The sequence below is a fragment of the Corvus brachyrhynchos genome, unplaced genomic scaffold (genome assembly GCF_000691975.1).
Source record: "Corvus brachyrhynchos isolate BGI_N302 unplaced genomic scaffold, ASM69197v1 scaffold83, whole genome shotgun sequence".
Lineage (NCBI taxonomy): Eukaryota > Metazoa > Chordata > Aves > Passeriformes > Corvidae > Corvus > Corvus brachyrhynchos.
In genome coordinates, this window is record NW_008238464.1 from 3,059,597 (window position 1) to 3,077,505 (window position 17,909).

Genomic DNA, 17,909 nt, shown 5'->3' on the forward strand with positions numbered 1-17,909 from the left:
TTTTTTTTTTTTTTTTTTTTTTTTTTGGACAGTGGAGAAATCAGAGAGGCTGGATAAATAATGCAGTGGGAAAGTATTTTTTATTCCTCAACAGGGTGATGCTGTGGCCAAGGATTTTCTGGGTCAGAGAAACCTGCACAACCGGTATCTTCATGCAGCTCTAGGTCCGTTTGTAACACAAGGAACGGGACAGGCACATTAGGACTATAAAATGACCTCTAAAAGGCAGATAAAAGAGCCCTGAGAAAGAAGCGGCTGTGGCTGTGGGCAGCGTGAATCAGCAGAAGGGACAGTAGCACACCTTCATGCACCCACTATATGCTAAATCTGTAATAAAGTCGTCACAGCCCAATATGGGCTCTACCACGCTTGCACATGCAAAGCTTTCCAACCTGCTTCTGTTGCTGTTGAGTGTGGCATCCTGCTCTGCTTCTGCTAATGTGGATGAGCCCAGCTTGGGCAAGAGGTCCTTGCCTCACTATGAACCTGATTCCAGTGGTGCTTTTGGTTCCTCACAAGACACAAGGCTACATGTTCTCACACTGGACTATGACTATGTGCAAATTCCCTATGAAGTTACCCTTTGGATCCTCCTTGCCTCTTTTGCAAAAATAGGTAAGTAGAAAATGGGGTCTCGGGTCCTCCTATCTTGGAAAGAAGTTAAAAAAGTACAATGTAACCAAGTAACTTTCATTCATTTTGTAGCTGGGATTGATTTTACAGTGTCTGTTCTCAAAAGAACAACTGTGTTCATTACCATGGCAATGCCAAAATTCCACCTTAAAATGATTCCATCCTACTTCAGTTAACGTATGACCTCTAACCTTCATGTCTCTTGGATTCTGAGTAGTAAGTAGCAACAGATCTCCCTGACACAGTGCTGTCCACTCATTTTTCTAGTCCTTATACATCACAAGATGCTGGAATTTGCAACCTGACACAGCTGCAGAAATCAGTTACACCAGACTGAGAGTTCAAGTGTATTGAATTTTGAGGAGAAAGTGTAAAGAATTCTTCCTTTGTGTGAATAAGAGGAAACATTTCCCTCTGAGTCTTTGTTTTACATATTTGCTCTTTCAAGTTTGTGTGAAAAGTAATACCAGAGGAGAGAGACTGAGAGTCTCTGAGGGTGTGGATCATCAGAGATGCAGGCTAAGTACCTTTTGAATACACACCAATGCATCTAGCTTCTATTAGAGCTCCATGTGGGTATCTGAATGGGAAAAGACAATTCATGGAGCAGTAATTACAGTAGGGACTGCAATTAACGTGGCAAAAAAGCTCATCATACCTTACACATTTTCATAACTGGACTTAAATTATTTTGACCATTCAAAAGTAATGCAGCAATATCAAATAAACGAAGAAGATAGTAATAATGCGAAGAGTTGCACACATAAAATCTCCCTTTTCTTTTGATCTTTCTGTAGGATTTTCAAACATTTCTTTAGAACAGACTCATAGGTGAGACTGATGTTTTTCTGGAGGTGGCCTGAAGATAAACATTTTTCATGTCATAGTCACCCAGCTGACAAAAATCATTACCACTAACCATAATTTGCCAGTTTCATTATAGCTGATGCCCTCAATCCAATTCCAAAAAATGTCTTCACTGATAACATAACAATCAAAATTTTCACAAATAAAATTTGTTATGGCATCAGCAGACTGTGTTAACAGTAAACATATTGACCAAATTCTTTATTTGTCATCCATAAAATCATAGGACTTAACATATGGCACATCTACACAATATTCTTGTTTTGAACAAGAAATAGATACTTTAGAAGAACTGTGTGGTGCCTCCCAGATGGACCTGTTACTTTTACTGTGAGTTTTCAAATAATATTATTTCTGATGAAAAGTGTGGAGCTGTTAATTTCAAATATAATTAGATGAAAGAGTTAGTCAGAATAATCCGGTTACCCAGGGAAGAAGATTTCCAAACTGTTAAAGTTTTCAGTGTTTTATTCAGGTATGATCTTCTTTCTGGATTTCAAGATTTAAGGGTGGAAAAAAGTTCCAAGATCTTAAAAGGCAGAACAATCCCCTTATTCTGGCAGAAGACTTGAAAATGATTTTTTAAATTAAAAGGCGAATGAGTGGATTTATAATATTAACATACTTCTTGATTTAAAAAAAAAAAAAAAGTGTCCTAAAAACCCATTGAAAATTTCATAAAAATATTTTTATATTCCTTTGTGTTTGAAGTCTGATAATTCAAGGATCACAGAAATACAGTCATGGCAGAGCCTTCTAGAGCTGCAAGATGAAATCTGAGCTAGCTTCAAGCATGGGGTCACTGACATTGGATTTAAAGGTTTCTTAGTCTTCCTCATTCTCATTCTTTCAAATTTAAAAAAAATCCTGACATTTGTTGTACAGGCACCTCTCACTCACAATATGATCACACAGTTCCTTGTATAGTGACTAGATGAGCCAGTAGCAGGTGGGAAGTCAGGATTCTTGGAGAATATGTTCCTTCCAAATTGTGGAGGATCTTTTCAAAGAGGTTTCTGCCTTTCCAAAAGTGAAGCTTAAGCTCAGACATGCTCGCTCAGAAATCAGGAGCTGGGCAGCAGGAAAAAAAGAAATTCAGGGTCAAACTCTTGCCCTGCTTTAGTGATAGAAGTGTGGGAATGTTTAGTTTTGAAAGGAAGAGTACTGTCTGTTTTTACCTTCATAATCCTTAGAGCAAAACCTGCCTGGCTGAAGACAAAGTGTTCAAATGGAGGCAAGACAATTGTGTGACATCAGGTAATTTAAACTTGAATAATCTCCAAATGTTTTATTCAAGGTTTCCATATCTATCACCGATTACCAAGACTTATGCCTGAAAGCTGCATCCTGATTGCCATTGGAGCACTAGTAGGAGCAATCATCTTTGCCTCCCATCACAAATCTCCACCAGTGATGAACACTAGTATTTACTTCCTGTATCTCCTTCCCCCTATTGTCCTGGAGGAGGGTTATTTCATGCCAACTCGACCATTTTTTGAAAACTTTGGATCCATTCTTTGGTGGTCTGTTCTGGGAGCTCTGCTAAACTCATTTGGTATTGGCCTCTCCCTCTATGGAGTCTGCCAGATCGAAGCCTTCGGCCTGACTGACCTGAACCTGCTGCAGAACCTGCTCTTTGGCAGCATGATTTCAGCAGTGGATCCCGTGGCAGCTCTGGTAGTTTTTGAAGAAGCCTCCGTTAATGAGCAGCTTTACATGATGATCTTTGGAGAGTCATTGCTAAATGATGGCATAACTGTGGTGAGTTTCTTTCCACTCCTTGTTTTCCCCTCTTTGTACTCATGTGGCTTGCAGGGTTACTGGGCACAGGGCAAGAACAGCTCAAAGGAGATCCTAATACATTATTTATTTTATGAATACTCCACTCAATTGCACACAAGGGATTTTAATATATGCAAAAATTACATCTTATATTACCACTTTCAAAAGCATGTATTTTAGAGCTGCCAGAAGAGGGAAATATGCGTGTGAGATGTGCACTTGCATTCACTGAAGTGAATGGATAAGCTACAGCTGATTTTCCTGGTAGGATCGGTGTAGGACCTTGGAATGTTCTTGACATTGTACAAGCAAATGAATAGAAAACTGTACTGCTTAAAGACTGAAGGCGGCAAGGGTAGAAATACAGGAGACTGCTTTCTCACATACCTGAGAGAGTCCTCTGGAAAAAAATAAAAGGCAAGCCAGATGTGGACAACCTCTAGAGGCTACACTCTGTCCTCCAGCCCTTTCTAGAAATTTCACCAGAGACCTTAGTCAGGAATTCAAAATGCCACTAATATCTTCACACAACTGTTTCTATCAGTAAAAAAATTGACATCTGACAAATGTTTGCCTTTTTTAGCTGTCTTCTCATAAATATCCAGAAACAACGTTTCCTGAATAAGAGAGATTTTGTTTGGTTGATTGGGTTTTTGTTGTTGTTGTTTTTTTCTTTTTAAAAGGTAAAGAGTTTTACAGAGCTCCTTTCGCTAATATTTTTCCCTCTATCTCATTAGTTCTGCTAAAATTGGAGCAACCTGAAATTCTAGCTGTAAGCATAGGTGACAAGAACATTTAAAACATATGTTTTTCAAGGAAGAAATTTCAAGCAGGACGTTTATTGCTCAGAAACCAACAGGACTGCTCATGTGGTACAAGTTAATGGCAGGTTCAGGAGTTTCACTAGATAAGATCTTTACAGAATTTAAATCACAGGAATCTAAACCACGTAAAAACTATTCAGATACTGCTATACATGAGGTACAGCCCAACTCGGACTTGTAAAATCTGTACAGAGTTCACTGCTGAAAGGCTTCATGGGAGAGGTGCAGTTTATGAGTATCGAGAAAAGAAAAAGGAACAAAGTAACTTCTTGCAGCCACAGCCTATTGATCATAAATCCTTCTTCTTGGTGATCAGAGATACAGGGCTGATGTAGAACTAAGGGACAAGTGTAATTTAATTTTCATGCAAACTACATGGGCGCTACAGGTGTAACAGAAAAATCCCCACTGCATCTATTACTTACACTTTTTGGTTTCCTCAAAAACAGACCTCAAAAATGTAATACCTCTTTTTCATACTGGAAGAGCTTGTTTCATGCTTTTTTTTGATGGGCTCGCTACCTTCCCTTTCCTTTTCTCCCAGATGTTTATGGTGCAGGTCCAACTCCTGATGGTATTTACCTGAGCTTCCAGTCAGGATCCTGTTAGAGTACAAATGTGCAGTGACAGAAAGCCTTTTAAAACAGCAGACTTAGGCACTCCTCAGCAGCACTGGGTGTGTTAGTAAATGAGATGAAAGGGATATGTTGGGTCCACCACTGAGAGTTCCCATTGCCCCACACACTCTCATCTTTGGGGCTCATCTCAGAGCAGCTGTGTTGCCATCAGTTTGTCAGCTCCTGCTATTGCATCTCTGTATCAACCACCACTCATCCCCTTTCTGGGCATTTGAGTTTTCAAAATCTCTACCTGGCTTCACGGTTAAGAACACTGAAGTATTTGTCACCTGAATGGAGCCCAGTAGGTGACTTTCCCCTCTCTGATATCCCACTTACTTTTTTCAAGACTTTAAAACTATTTATCTCAGGTGTCTTCTCTTACCATTTCCTTCTCTTTCTCTCTTAACAGTTTCATTTGCTCTAACTGTTTAAAAAAGATAATATCACCAAGATACATTAAGCATACATATCTTTTTATTGTTTTAATACAAATATCCCCTGGTTCTCTCCAGCCAGCTTATCAGCTTGAACATTTTTTCCCTAGCAGGAAAAACTGGTATGAGTTTTGTTGAACTTGTGTGTTACATTTGAGGAAACAATAGCTCTGTCTTCTATATTTAGTTCAATATCCTGGTATATATAAAAAAAATGGCAAAATAACAGACTGTAGAATTAGAATTATAATCTAGAAGTTAGGACTTTGCCTTAAGGGGCTGGGAGAAAAATGGGTAATTTACCCTGTCTACACATTGGTACCTTTTCCTATTCCCCTCAGTAGGGCCATATCTGTGGATGGAACAAGAAGGGTCCAAATCCTGTTAATTGCTTCTTTCCCCACTTACTTCTGAGTGGTCTGCTAGTATCAGAATAGTTCAGACAGCAACAGGTCTGGACCTAGGATTCATCATACATTAGTGGAGTTTCAAAGCCCTGTTCAAAAAAGTGTAGTAAATCCAGTGCAGATCTTATTCAAATCTGAACTCAGGTAGAATACCCTGATTTTGCTGTGTATTTGTGCTTCAGGTATCTGAAGCTCTGCTCCCACATATACACAGATAATTTTGTTTCTAAACAGGAGCTGAGAACCTGTATGCACCAGGAAATGGAATATTCTCTTACTGCTTAGTCTCTGAGGCTTGATTTTAGAAATACTGAGAACACCTATATATCATGCTGTATTCAAAATGAGTGACAGAGACTATATTCTCTAATGGAACACTCTCTGCTTTGTATGCAGCAGAACAGTTAAGTCTAATACATGTTGAAGACCTAAGTAAAATTATTCTTTTATTTGAGGAGACTTGAAACTTCCTCTTTGATGTCACTGAGAAAGACTTTGACCACTGTTTTGGGTGCCAGGAAGGATGATGGAGATATTCTCTGCTCCCACTGTAAAAGTTGTTCCACTGTGCTTACAGTAAAACTAACTACAGTGGTCAGAAATAATTATCAGGGTAGTAAGAAAGAATTATCAAGAAAGTCTGTGTTGCTGGTTAAGGCAGTCAGTTGCGAATCTTTTCTTCCAGTGCTTCTGATGTGGGTGGTATGTGCAGTAATTGTACAGAGACACCTGGAGCATGGAGCAGTCCCTGCGGAGTCCCCTGTGGCAACGGTGTCATGCTCTCTCTTCCTCTCCCTGGCTCTAAGAGCTGCCCAGTGGTACAAAATCCTCTCCAAACAACCCAAAGAATGATGTTCTCAGTCTTGCTACATGACACCACTATCAATCCATCCTTTCTTTTTGTGTGAGCAAAAGCCTCCTAATCTGATTCAGGCTTTCCTAATATGAAAAGAAGTCTAGTATTCCATTTACTGGCATAAACACTGCAATGTAACTTAGCTGATCCTTACTTATATGACACAGTGCATGTTGTGGTACAGAACAATTTACTCCCACAAAGCATGTTACAAAAGAAAAAAGGAAATTATGTCATATTTCCATAGCTTCCATTTTGATGCCAAGTCAGTTAAATCATATAGACACTTTAGGAACTAAAAAAGAGAAAAAAATTTCTTGTTAAGTCATTTGCTGAGAATAACTTTCTTTCTTCATAAGTCAGCAATAGAAGCGTTTATAAAGAATGACAAGTCTTAGGAAGAGGTCAAAGTCTACAAGAAAGGGAAACAGAGAGAAAACAGGCTCTGAAATTAAAAGCTATAAGGTAGTTAGGGTGCGGTTTGCTTACTGTGGAGACATGAACCCTCTTTTCCTTATCTGCCGCTGAAGAGCCAAATTTCATACACTGGCATTAGGAAAAAGTAGTTCTGGGTATTTTCTTAAATGAAATATTTTGTTTGGCTTTGTCTGTCTCCCCGAACTATTAGCAGTGAGCCTCCTGAAGAACAGACTGTGTGACAGCTCAAGGTTATATGTCCCCAGCAGCAATTTAAGATTAGATAGTAGCTGAGCAGTAATTATTATCCTAATGAGCTTGACTCTTCTACCTGCAAATACCTGCTTTAGTCTTCTTAATAACCTTCTGGAATTAACTAGATGAAGAAGAAGGACCAAAGAAAACCATAAAATGCAAATTACTTTGGTCTATTTATTGTTTTTGAACTAATGCTTTAATGCAACATCTTTGGAGAGCTGGTGTCTTTAGTTGTTTATCAAATTCTCTTTGAAACTGAAAGGTCACTTTCATGTGTTACACATGCACTGTAAACAGATCTGACAGGACTTAATATTAACTGATTGTCAACAACCTCTAAGGCCTTTTTATTACTACACCACTCATTACTCTGGAAATTTTCTATTAATTTCTAAAAGATGAATGAAAGTGAAATATGCTTAAAATTTTTCATTAACAGTTTCTGCAGAATAGAAATTATTGATAATAGAAGTATGGTAAAGTTTTCTGCTCTAAAGACATTTTCTTTACAGACCAAATTATAAAATACATTATATAAAATTTTAATTTGAATTCAATTCAATCTTTCTTCTAATCTGATATTTTCTTTTAATTTTTGTAATTTCAAGATTTCTAGTTAAAGTGTGTATAAGTGCAGGGTCCTTAGAACATTTAGAGTGTCACAGTATTTGGTTCTTACTTTGAGATTGTTCTCTGGGGAGGTGATTAAGTGGCATCAAGCTCCAAATATATGATGATAGAGAAGCTTTATTTATCTATCTAGAGACAATATGAAACTGAGGCTACTCCCTTCCCTTCCCTTCCCTTCCCTTCCCTTTGTCAAGTGCTATTGCAAAACATGTAACATTCGTGAGTCCATCCAATGAAGTTTGTCCAGTCTACTGATCCTATAGACAACCTAAATGGGATTTAAATCAAATGGGTGATTCTTAGTCCCTGCCCTGCCCCATCCTGAGTCGGAAGGAGAATGCGGAGGGTAGAGCCTGGGGATGTCAAGGTACATGGCTGGGCTTTTAAATTCTGATACAAAGACCAAAACTTAAATTTACCTTCAGAAAACAAACAAACAAAAGACTAATTTTTTATTATTCAGTGGCATGTGGTCCCACAGTAATTTACTTCTATTCCACAGCCATTTACCCTTCTTTTTTTTCTCTTTTTCAGGACACTTAACAGACTCTTACTTCTGGGACTTGTTAAGAACAATCTGAGATTTCAATTGTTACTTTGCTGATATGTCTAATGCAATTTCAGGCATACAAAGACACAGACACACACAATGTTTCACCTACGAAATGAGTAAACCTGCCAGGTTCAGAAGCATGCCTGACTGCTTTCTTCTTCTTTTCACATGTAGGTTTTATATAACATCTTCATCGCCTTCACCCAGATGCACAGGTATGAAGAAATTGAATCCATCGATATCTTTGCTGGCTTTGCTCGCTTCTTCGTGGTGGGGCTGGGTGGAGTCTTGTTTGGCATTGTATTTGGATTTGTCTCAGCATTCATGACTCGTTTCACCCACAACGTCTCTTCAATCGAACCACTGCTGGTCTTCATGTTCAGCTACCTGTCATACTTGTCTGCTGAAACCCTTTACATCTCTGGCATTTTGGCGTGAGTATTCCTTTCGCCTTTTTGGATGATGTCTTGGAGGAAGTGGCATTGCTTTTTGGTGGTTTGCTCAAGGCTGGTACAACGCAGCCTCAGAGAGGGAGTGGACAGCTTCTTAGATATCTGTAAAATGCAGTGGTAACTAGGAAAATCAAACCCACAGTCAGTGCAGGCACAGGTATGCTACCAAGGAACATTGGTGAAAGTACTGCCAGTTGTGGGTAAAGTGGCCAGTGCTGCCACCATCTGTCTGTGATCTCTGATAAGATCAACAGCAGGAGAGAATGATTTGTTAATACAGCAGTTTATCTGCATTTATTTCTAAGCAGTTTCACAATCAGATTATAAGAGAGACATAAGAGTATGAAAAACATAAGAAAGAACACCTGAGTTCTTTGTGAACTTCAGCTCTAACACAATTTAATGGAACTACATTACATTTGAACAGCATCACTGGGATTGAAACTGGGCAAAACCAGGCGAAAGAGAACATCACCTACCCTTGCATACTTACAGCCATGTATATGAATATTGACAATCATATTTTTTTGTGGTCAGGATAGCTTGATACTGCTGTAATGCTGGGGACATGTTCCTCAAAGTATGTGATGGTGTGGGTGTCTGATGCAGAAAGAAAGCTGGCAGGTTCTTGACTGGAGTAAATTCAGAGAGGATGAGAATTGTGGGAAGGAAAGAGGATGGCAGCAGGAAAGGAGCTGGAAGAGAAAGGAAGGAATAGGGATGGAAGTGAGAGACTTAAGGAGAAAACTGCTGTCAAGTGAGTTTCAAGGATACCACACCAAACAGCCCATCTGCCGGGTAAAGCATAAAGAGATGGGAACCTATGTTGCTAAATGCCCCAGCTGGTGCTGCTGGCTGCCGTAGGCTCAGCGCACAGCTGGTGGGTAGCAGCAGCTTTGCATGGCCTGTACTGGCTCTGAGCTTTCATGATGGGTCTTGGAGGACCTCATGTTCCAGAAAGTGTTTCCCTTTATAGAGGAAAAACCAGTTTAAACTTAACAAGTACAAGCATATGGCTACTGATGACCAGACAGCTGCATGTACTCACCTCAACTTGTGAAGCTGATTTCACAGAATCACAGAATGGTTTGGATTGGAATGGACACTTAAAGGCCATCTAGTCCAATGCCCTGGCAATGTGCAGGGACATCTTCAGCTAGATCAGGTTGTTCAGAGCCCTGTCCAAACTGGCCTTGAACGTTTTCATAGGTGGGACATCCGCCTCCATTCTGGGCAACATGTACCAGTGCTTCACCACTCTCATTGTAAAAAAGTTTTTCCTTATATCTAGTCTAAATCTACCAAAATCTTTTAGTTTAAACCCATTATGCCCTGTCATTTTGCAATAGGTGTGACTAAAAAGTTTGTCCCCATCTTTCTTATAGGCTTCTTTTAAATGTCAAAAGATTGAGATAAGGTGTTCCTGAAACCTTCTCTAGGCTGAAGAATCCCAGGTTGTTCAGGTTCAGAGCAGAATTGCCTTTGTAAAAACAAAGCAGGATGGCTCTGGGAAGCAGTATTTGAATATTTAAACATTAAATAAGTAGTTAGTCAGGATATAGATTATCTTGAACAATTAGACAAAGCAGATGAGCCTTGTGCTATGTTTTGTATATCCAACACGTATACTCAGATTGAGGTGACTGGCAACTTTCTTTGAGCAGGATTAGATCTACTATGCAGTGAGCACTAATACCATATAGACCCTTTCCTACCTGCGCTGCCCAAAATACTGCTTCCCTGCCTGCTCCTTGCACTAGACTACATAGCTCTTTATTTCTTTCACTTCTTATTTTCATTAGAGTTCTGAAATTATTAGTAATATAAGAATGTTAATATAATTGGGATTTATTATTCTTACTGCTTCATTAAGGAAATTATTGCTTGTTTTAGAGATGGGAACTTATTGTCACCTTTCTGAATTATTGAGGATTCATTCATTTTTCACTTGGATCATGAAAGTCTATTATGTATGTGTATCTGAAAGTCAACAGTATTAATCATTAATGCCTAATGGCCTTGTCTTGGAGTGTCCTTGGACATGCTAAATGACTCAGCTCCACCAGGATACCCTTGAGATTTCTTCAGCGGAAATTAAATGAGCAGAAACTAGAGAAAGGTTATTTAATAAAGAGTCATCATTCTCTGAATTCACAAGTTTGGAAAAATGTCATTACAAGAAACCCCAAAAGACTAAAATCATATCAGTAGAAACTAGATAGGTGATGGAATATGTTACTAGCATAGCACTCAATCTGTACTACCTATGGAAATGCAAAGGGGAAAAGGGAATCCCCTTCAGTAGGGCTGATCAAAGACTGCTCCTCCATGTGATTGTCACCAGCATCTGTGCTGGGTGGCTGCTGATTCCTCTGAAACAGGCTCTAGTCTTCATTAACAGTGAAGAAGTGGAAAACATCCCTTTGCTTCTATAGGCACATTCCCCATGCCCTAGGTAACTAAAGGGAGAAGGACACCTTTGTAGGTTAATTGAACTTTCTCCTGCTGTGGTTGGAGAGTCCTGAAGCTTGCCCTGGCACTGCTGATATGGCAGCCAGCTGCTGGGGAGCCATGGGAGCTTTGGCCCTGGCATGGGACTACCATGGTCTGCCGCTACCACCTCACGGGAGAATATCACTAAGAGGCAGGTTATGTCTGTCTAACTGATCCACCTGTAGGCTGGTACAAAACACAACCTGCCTGCTGTTTGAGACAAATATTTGGTGCTTGGTGGCTCCATGTTAGGCATTCAGGATAAAATGGACTTTGAACTGGAATGTGATACCCTCACTTCCTTGTCAGGAAGGTTGATTAGTTTTCTTCCTTTATCCTGCATGTAAAACAGATTTGTAAACCTGAATGAAGATGCTTTTCTATCCTATGAAATAGCTGAAGTTACTGAAAAAAAAAAATGCTCCTTGTTATGATGAAGGTCAGAATCTGGTGATGGAGAGTGCTGGTAATGATGGCTGATGTTGTCCTTAACTGAAAAGAAGAAGGGGTTGTGGCTGATCTCTGATGTTTTGCTTGATACAGGATGACAGCATGTGCAGTGACAATGAAAAAATATGTGGAGGAGAATGTTTCCCAGAATTCTTATACCACAATAAAATATTTCATGAAGATGCTAAGCAGCATCAGTGAGACCCTGATTTTTGTGTTCATGGGAGTGTCTACAGTGGGGAAAAACCATGAATGGAACTGGGCCTTCATTTGCTTCACTCTGCTCTTCTGCCTCATTTGGCGGACACTGAGTAAGTCAGCTTTTGCAGACAACCTTCTCTGCACCTCTGAGATAAACTCTTTGCACAAAGTTGTGTTAAAAAAGCCTGTGGGGCAGGCACAACTTTTTTAACAACAAATTTACTAGGTTTATATTAGTGACAAGAAAAATTCACAAATCTACACACAGAGAAAAGGGGAAAAAAGCCCCACACAAACCTGAATGCCAGTCTCTAAGCACAGACTTTACGTTCAGGTGAAAATTGAATTTTTTAAGCAAAATTAAAATATTATCATGGTTATGCATGTTTAGGTGAAAATGGAATTTGTTAAGCAAAATTAAAATATTATCATGGTTATGCTTATAGAGATGTTTATATCTTAATTTACTATATGCCCTTGGGTAAGTGAGCCTCATAATGATTTCATCACACACTATCATTAACTTACTAATTAGATAATGTATATCATCAAAATTCTAGTACTGTAACACTACAGGTCCTGGGCTGGGAATGCTAGAGATATACAAAAAGAGGGAAGGTGAAAATTAGCACTGATAGATAACTAAAGAGGGACTTACACCACATGTAAGCCAACCACACTATGCTACTGCTCCTCACAAGTCAAGTCGGAAGTTTTAAACTGCCCATGTGAAATGACTCAATTTTGCACATGCTATGTCCCATTCCTGCAAAGGTCTCCTACTCCGGACCTTTGAGACTGGGATTCCTCTAGCATGGGCAAGGCGGTTTATAGATAATGTCAGATGAGTTGTGGGACACAGTTTCTCATCTTCTCCTAATGTCCAGGATGGGTTGAAAGTAATGTTGAAAAGGGAGAAGCAATAAGGAGGCTGGTGGTTGGTGTTCTGGAGGTGGCAGCAGTCCTTGTACACTTCTCTTAAAAGCTGCCCTTGTGGCTTTTAACCAGTTCACTGCAACAGTGGAAGCAGAGAGGCAACACATTGCCAGCTTCTCCCTCATCTACTGGTACTGTCCTGCTAAACTTTCTAGACAACACAAGAAAAGAAGGAATGGTCTGCTGGGTCAGACTAACCCTCTAGTGCTGTCTTCAAGAGACCATGCAGGAGATGCTAATTTTTGTAAGGGTAATTTGTAATTTTAAAGAAAATTAAGAAAATCCAATTATTCTATCTGGTGGCCTTGGAGGAGATATTCCGAACACTGAAATTTAAGCTAACAACATTGGCTAAGTTAGCACTTTAGTTCCTCCATGATTCATTTTTAGTCAAAGGACTATAATGTGGGGAAGAATTCTATATTGGGCACCTGTCACCACCTCCTTCAGCCACCAGCCCCTGTCTATAATCCCTTTAGAGCCAGAGCTGGTGGCTAATGGCACCCTATGGGGCTCAGTACAGAGACCAACATATTTTTAGTCTTCCTTAATGAGCTGGAGGAAGGAATGAAGTGCACACCAAGCGACTTTGTGGCTGACAGAAAACTGCAGGGAGTAGTTAATATTCTGGATGGCTTCCATTCAAAACGACCTGTACAGGCTGAGAAATGGACTGACAGAAGGCTCATGAAGTTCAAGAAGAGCACATGCAAGGACTTGTGTGTTGGAGTAACTTCATACACCCGTATAGGCTTGGAGTCTTGTAAACAGCTCTGCAGAAAAGTCCTGGTCTGATAGACAGCAAGTTGAACACAAGCCAGAATTATGTCCTTATGACAAAGAAGTCGGCCACGTCCTGGGCTACATTAGCAAGTGTGTAGCCAGAAGGTCCAGCAAAATGTTTCTTACTCACTCTTCAGCACTGGTGGAAATGCGTGCTGCCTTCAGCATGCTCTCTCCAGTTCTGGGCTCCCCAGCATATGAAGAACAGGATTGTTCTGGACCAAGTGCAATAGAGGCCACCAACCTGGTCAGAGGCTGGGGAACTGGATGTATGAGGAATTTTTGGGAGTGCTGAGTCTGCAGCCCGGGGAAGATCAGGCACAAGATCTGATTAGCTCTGCTTTGAGTAGGGACTAGAATAGATGAGTAGATGAACTCCAAAGTTATTTTCCAGCCTACAGTACAGATTCAAACATTTGGGACCAGACAAGTGTTGGCATCAAACATCTGAGATTAAAGTCCTATTTCTTAAATCTCTTAGACTGCTTATCCCTCAGTCAAAAAGAATACCAAAGCAGGAAGAAGGTGATGGTTTGACCCACAAAGCCAATATACCTTTCAAGACCTTTGACTTTTAAGTCTGGGAACCCTGGAGGAAGACATTGAACAGAAGAAAATGAGAAAAGGGGAAACCTGTGAAGCTTTGAGTATGTGCATCTGAACAACTTTATTATACAGGGAAGGCACAAGTAGCAAGCAGTACAGGTGATATGATCCCTGTGGGTTGACAGCAAAAAGAAAGTAATTACATATTTTCTTGCTATATCTGGACCAAGCGTGGCCTGTAAATTTTTAAAGGCTTGCTTTCCATTTTGAAATATCCTTCCAATCAAGGGAAAATCAGTGCTCTCCTGATATAAAAGCTGTTTTCCAGCCACATGTCCATCCTTCTCTCAGACACCAAGGGGAGTGCTAGAGCTTTCCAGAGGATGGCCAAAATATTTTCTGCTAAATTTGTGTTTTAAAATGATTACATCATTTTCTCTGAAGCTTGAATAAAGTAAAGAGAATTGGCCTGAGGGTGATACCTCACATATGCCGTTTCAGTCTGAGTACCTGATGTCTAGCATAGTTATAAGTTGCCAAAAAAGCTCTTGCGTAAAGTGGTATTCAGCAACCTACATAACAGGATACTGCTACTGGCTTTACCTCTAATAATCTGAATATATCAGAGACAGCTGTGTAAAATAACACCAGTAATTATCAGTATTTGTCAGCTTTTAAGTCAGTAATTTAATGGTTTCCACATAAATCATAGGATACATATTTCTTATGGAAGATGAAGAAGATTGAGTAAATCAAAGGAACAGCTAAAAGTGCCCTAGAAAGAAAAGTTGCAGTCCTTAGACAGCTTCAGACTCTCTATTAATTTTAAAATTTTATTAAAACTAAAATGAAATTTGAGAAATAAACAAAGAATTAGAGACACAATAAGCCCGAGGATTAAAAATTAAAATGCTATTACTCTTTGTCTTTCAGTGAACCTGTCCACAGGAGTTGTTGGTAAAGCACTGTTCAAACACTTTAGGCAGATTCTGTGCAGAAGGCAGGAAACATCGCAAGGGAAGGCACAGGAAAAACTCTCAACCAGTCATTTTTCTTGTCTCCAGAACATTTTGGAGAAAACTATGGAACATAAATATAGGAAGTAAATATTTTCCCCTAATCTCTCTTCTAAACTGCATTAATGAATTTAAATCCTGAAGCCGTTAGGAACCACAGTATTTTATAGGAGATATTTCACACAAGCCAACTTCAGCAGTTGGTCAAAGAGGAGCTGCAAGAAACCAAAACTGAAAAAAACATGGGCTGTCAACAGCTCCCCAAGCCAAGACATTGTTTTGCTTTTAATATTTAATATTTTCTTTTTCTTCTTGATCAATAATAGCTGCGGATTTTTCCCTTCCTAGGTGTCTTTGCTCTCTTCTACATCAGTAACAAGTTCCGGACATATCCCTTCACCTTCAAAGACCAGCTCATTATTTCTTACAGCGGCCTCCGAGGAGCCAGCAGCTTCTCTCTTGCATTCTTGCTTCCAGTGAATCTCTTCCCCAGAAAAAATCTATTCATCACTGCAACTCTTGTGGTTATATATTTCACTGTGTTCATCCAAGTACGTATATTCCTTAATGGATAACCTTCATGTAATCAAGGTGACTGAAAGCTTCCTAGTTAAATTGTGTTGAATTTACTCTTAGGCTAGGACAAGTTATTGCATTTTAGGGCCAGATTTAGCACTGCACTGTGTAATTAGCCTTCTTAGGGCTTTTAGATATTACAAAAATTCTCTATTGAAAACATGTATCTTCTAAAATATTCAGGGGAGAGGGCACTTGGTGTCCAAAATTGCTTATGTTCATTCCCCATGCATTTCCCGGTGCTTCCAATTTAATAAGTATTTTAACTTTACATTTCAGGGCTGATTCATCCTTTATTAGTGATGTATCTCAAACTGATCAGAAAACAGTATGCCTGTTCTATGATGGATTTTGAATTTTATACTTTTATCTTTGTCTGTGTTGGAGACCAAACACAAATATTTTGAAATCCTTTGTAAAAGCATATTAAAAAAACCCCAAGTTAATAAGTCACATTTTTAAGTAGAGGTGTCTACTTTAGATATTTGGGTTATTCCACCTTGCTTACTGCTGTAGCTGGAAGAACTGAAACTTCTAGAGAATGTGCATCCCATATATTGTATTTTCCAATACCAAGGTCTCAGATCATCTAGGGTGCCAATGGAGCACTATGCACTTATGATAAGAAAGGCACTTAGGTTCCACCAGAATGTTTCAGAAAAAACCAATTTGTTTCTATTTTGCCTTTTAAAATGGTTTTCTGTAGCAGTGCAGTAAAGAAAGAAGAAAATCTGAAAGCTGTTTCTAAGTGAAAAACCCCTGGAATATTTAATACTGAAAATGTTGAAGTAAATGGATTCATTTACCAAAATGAAAAAAGAAAAAGATTGCAAGACCTCACAAAGATAGTATTTTCTTTTAAGTGAGTCCGCTTTTGAAGATGATTGTTAATGAGTCAGTTACTTTACATAATTAGAATATGCCAATAAATATAATCTCACTGAAAAAACCCTTTTTAAACAAAGTTTTTGATTTTTAATTCTCTTCTCTAGCTCTCCATACAAGTAATAGTTCATTTCTGTGCTAAGACACAGCTTTCCTAATTGATTAAAATTATCCTCTTTCACTTTCTTTCTATTTTTGCCTAAAAGATGATTAACAATTCAATTCATTATTCCAAATGCAGGGAATTACAATTGGACCATTGGTCAGATATCTGGATGTTAAAAAGACAAACAAAAAGGAATCTATCAATGAAGAAATTCATGTGAGAGTAAGTTTTTTATATCAGTAGCTGGTATCCCAAAAAGAAGAGAACAGGTATTCCAAAAGAGCTGGGCAGAGCGAGGCACTTGGAAGCCTGGCATTCAGTGGATTTGGACACTCATTACTTTTAAGAATATATGGAGGTAACCCTAGGGGTAATTTTCTAAAATATTGCATCTTATTTATATTCGTATTTACTATCATATTATACTATCACTTCACAAGTGTTGCAGCACAGTAAGTCTCTTATTTACTGGTACTTTGACCATGGGAGGATAGAGACAGAAATGAAATGTTTACAAAATGCACTCACCATCCTTCCCAGCTGGATCAGTCAGAAACATTTTTTGCCAACTTTTGACCATTTCTAGACATACTGAAACCTGAAAAGTCTTTAATCAAGATTTATTGAACTGAGTTGAACCATTGGACTGCGAACTTAGTTTCAAGTTATTCTGAGCAGTGATTTTTTCTCCTCTCAAACATTTACTTCAGTTCTCAAATTACTATTATATAAAATAACAGAAAGTTGCTCTATCTGATTTAACATTATAGAAAAGGTATGTACATTCTTTCATTTCACAACAGGGGATACGTTTGAAATTAACAGAAACGCCGTGCCTTCAAATGAAACACACACAGAGACATTGGCAAAATTAGAGTATCTCAAGTGATTTTGAATTTAAAGTGAATTAAATTCTTACTATTTGAACATTTACACTTAACCTTGCATTTAAAAGCATTCCTTATGACAATATGTCTGTAAAAATTGGCCTTTTTCTGTCTCTATAATGCTAGAAATGCACAAAAAAATTACTGAAAGTAATCATGGTTAGCAATGACCAGTCTCACATCATTCTGCAAATTCCTCAGACACCTTACCAGTCAAGGTGAAAGTGTTGGTACCTGGCCCTGTGCCTCTCCCAGGAAGGTCACACATGCAGAGGGGAAACCTGGTTGACAGAACCA

General features: G+C 38.9%; 2 protein-coding genes across 3 annotated transcripts in view; both read left to right on the top strand.

Annotated features, from left to right (window-relative positions):
* The window catches only part of IL18RAP (interleukin 18 receptor accessory protein), a 25,969-nt gene extending 25,795 nt beyond the window's left edge, over positions 1-174 (top strand). For both annotated transcript variants that reach the window (XM_017737132.1, XM_017737133.1), the window contains one exon: positions 95-174. The gene's annotated coding sequence lies outside the window, so the exon portion shown is untranslated. The remainder of the gene's footprint in view (positions 1-94) is intronic.
* A 117-nt stretch (positions 175-291) lies between these two features.
* The window catches only part of SLC9A4 (solute carrier family 9 member A4), a 34,518-nt gene continuing 16,900 nt past the window's right edge, over positions 292-17,909 (top strand). The window contains exons 1-6 of the mRNA XM_008635912.2: positions 292-615; positions 2,798-3,261; positions 8,456-8,715; positions 11,770-11,987; positions 15,507-15,709; positions 16,861-16,947. Of these exons, the coding sequence (XP_008634134.2) occupies positions 306-615; positions 2,798-3,261; positions 8,456-8,715; positions 11,770-11,987; positions 15,507-15,709; positions 16,861-16,947 (1,542 nt within the window). The 5' untranslated portion in view covers positions 292-305. The remainder of the gene's footprint in view (positions 616-2,797; positions 3,262-8,455; positions 8,716-11,769; positions 11,988-15,506; positions 15,710-16,860; positions 16,948-17,909) is intronic.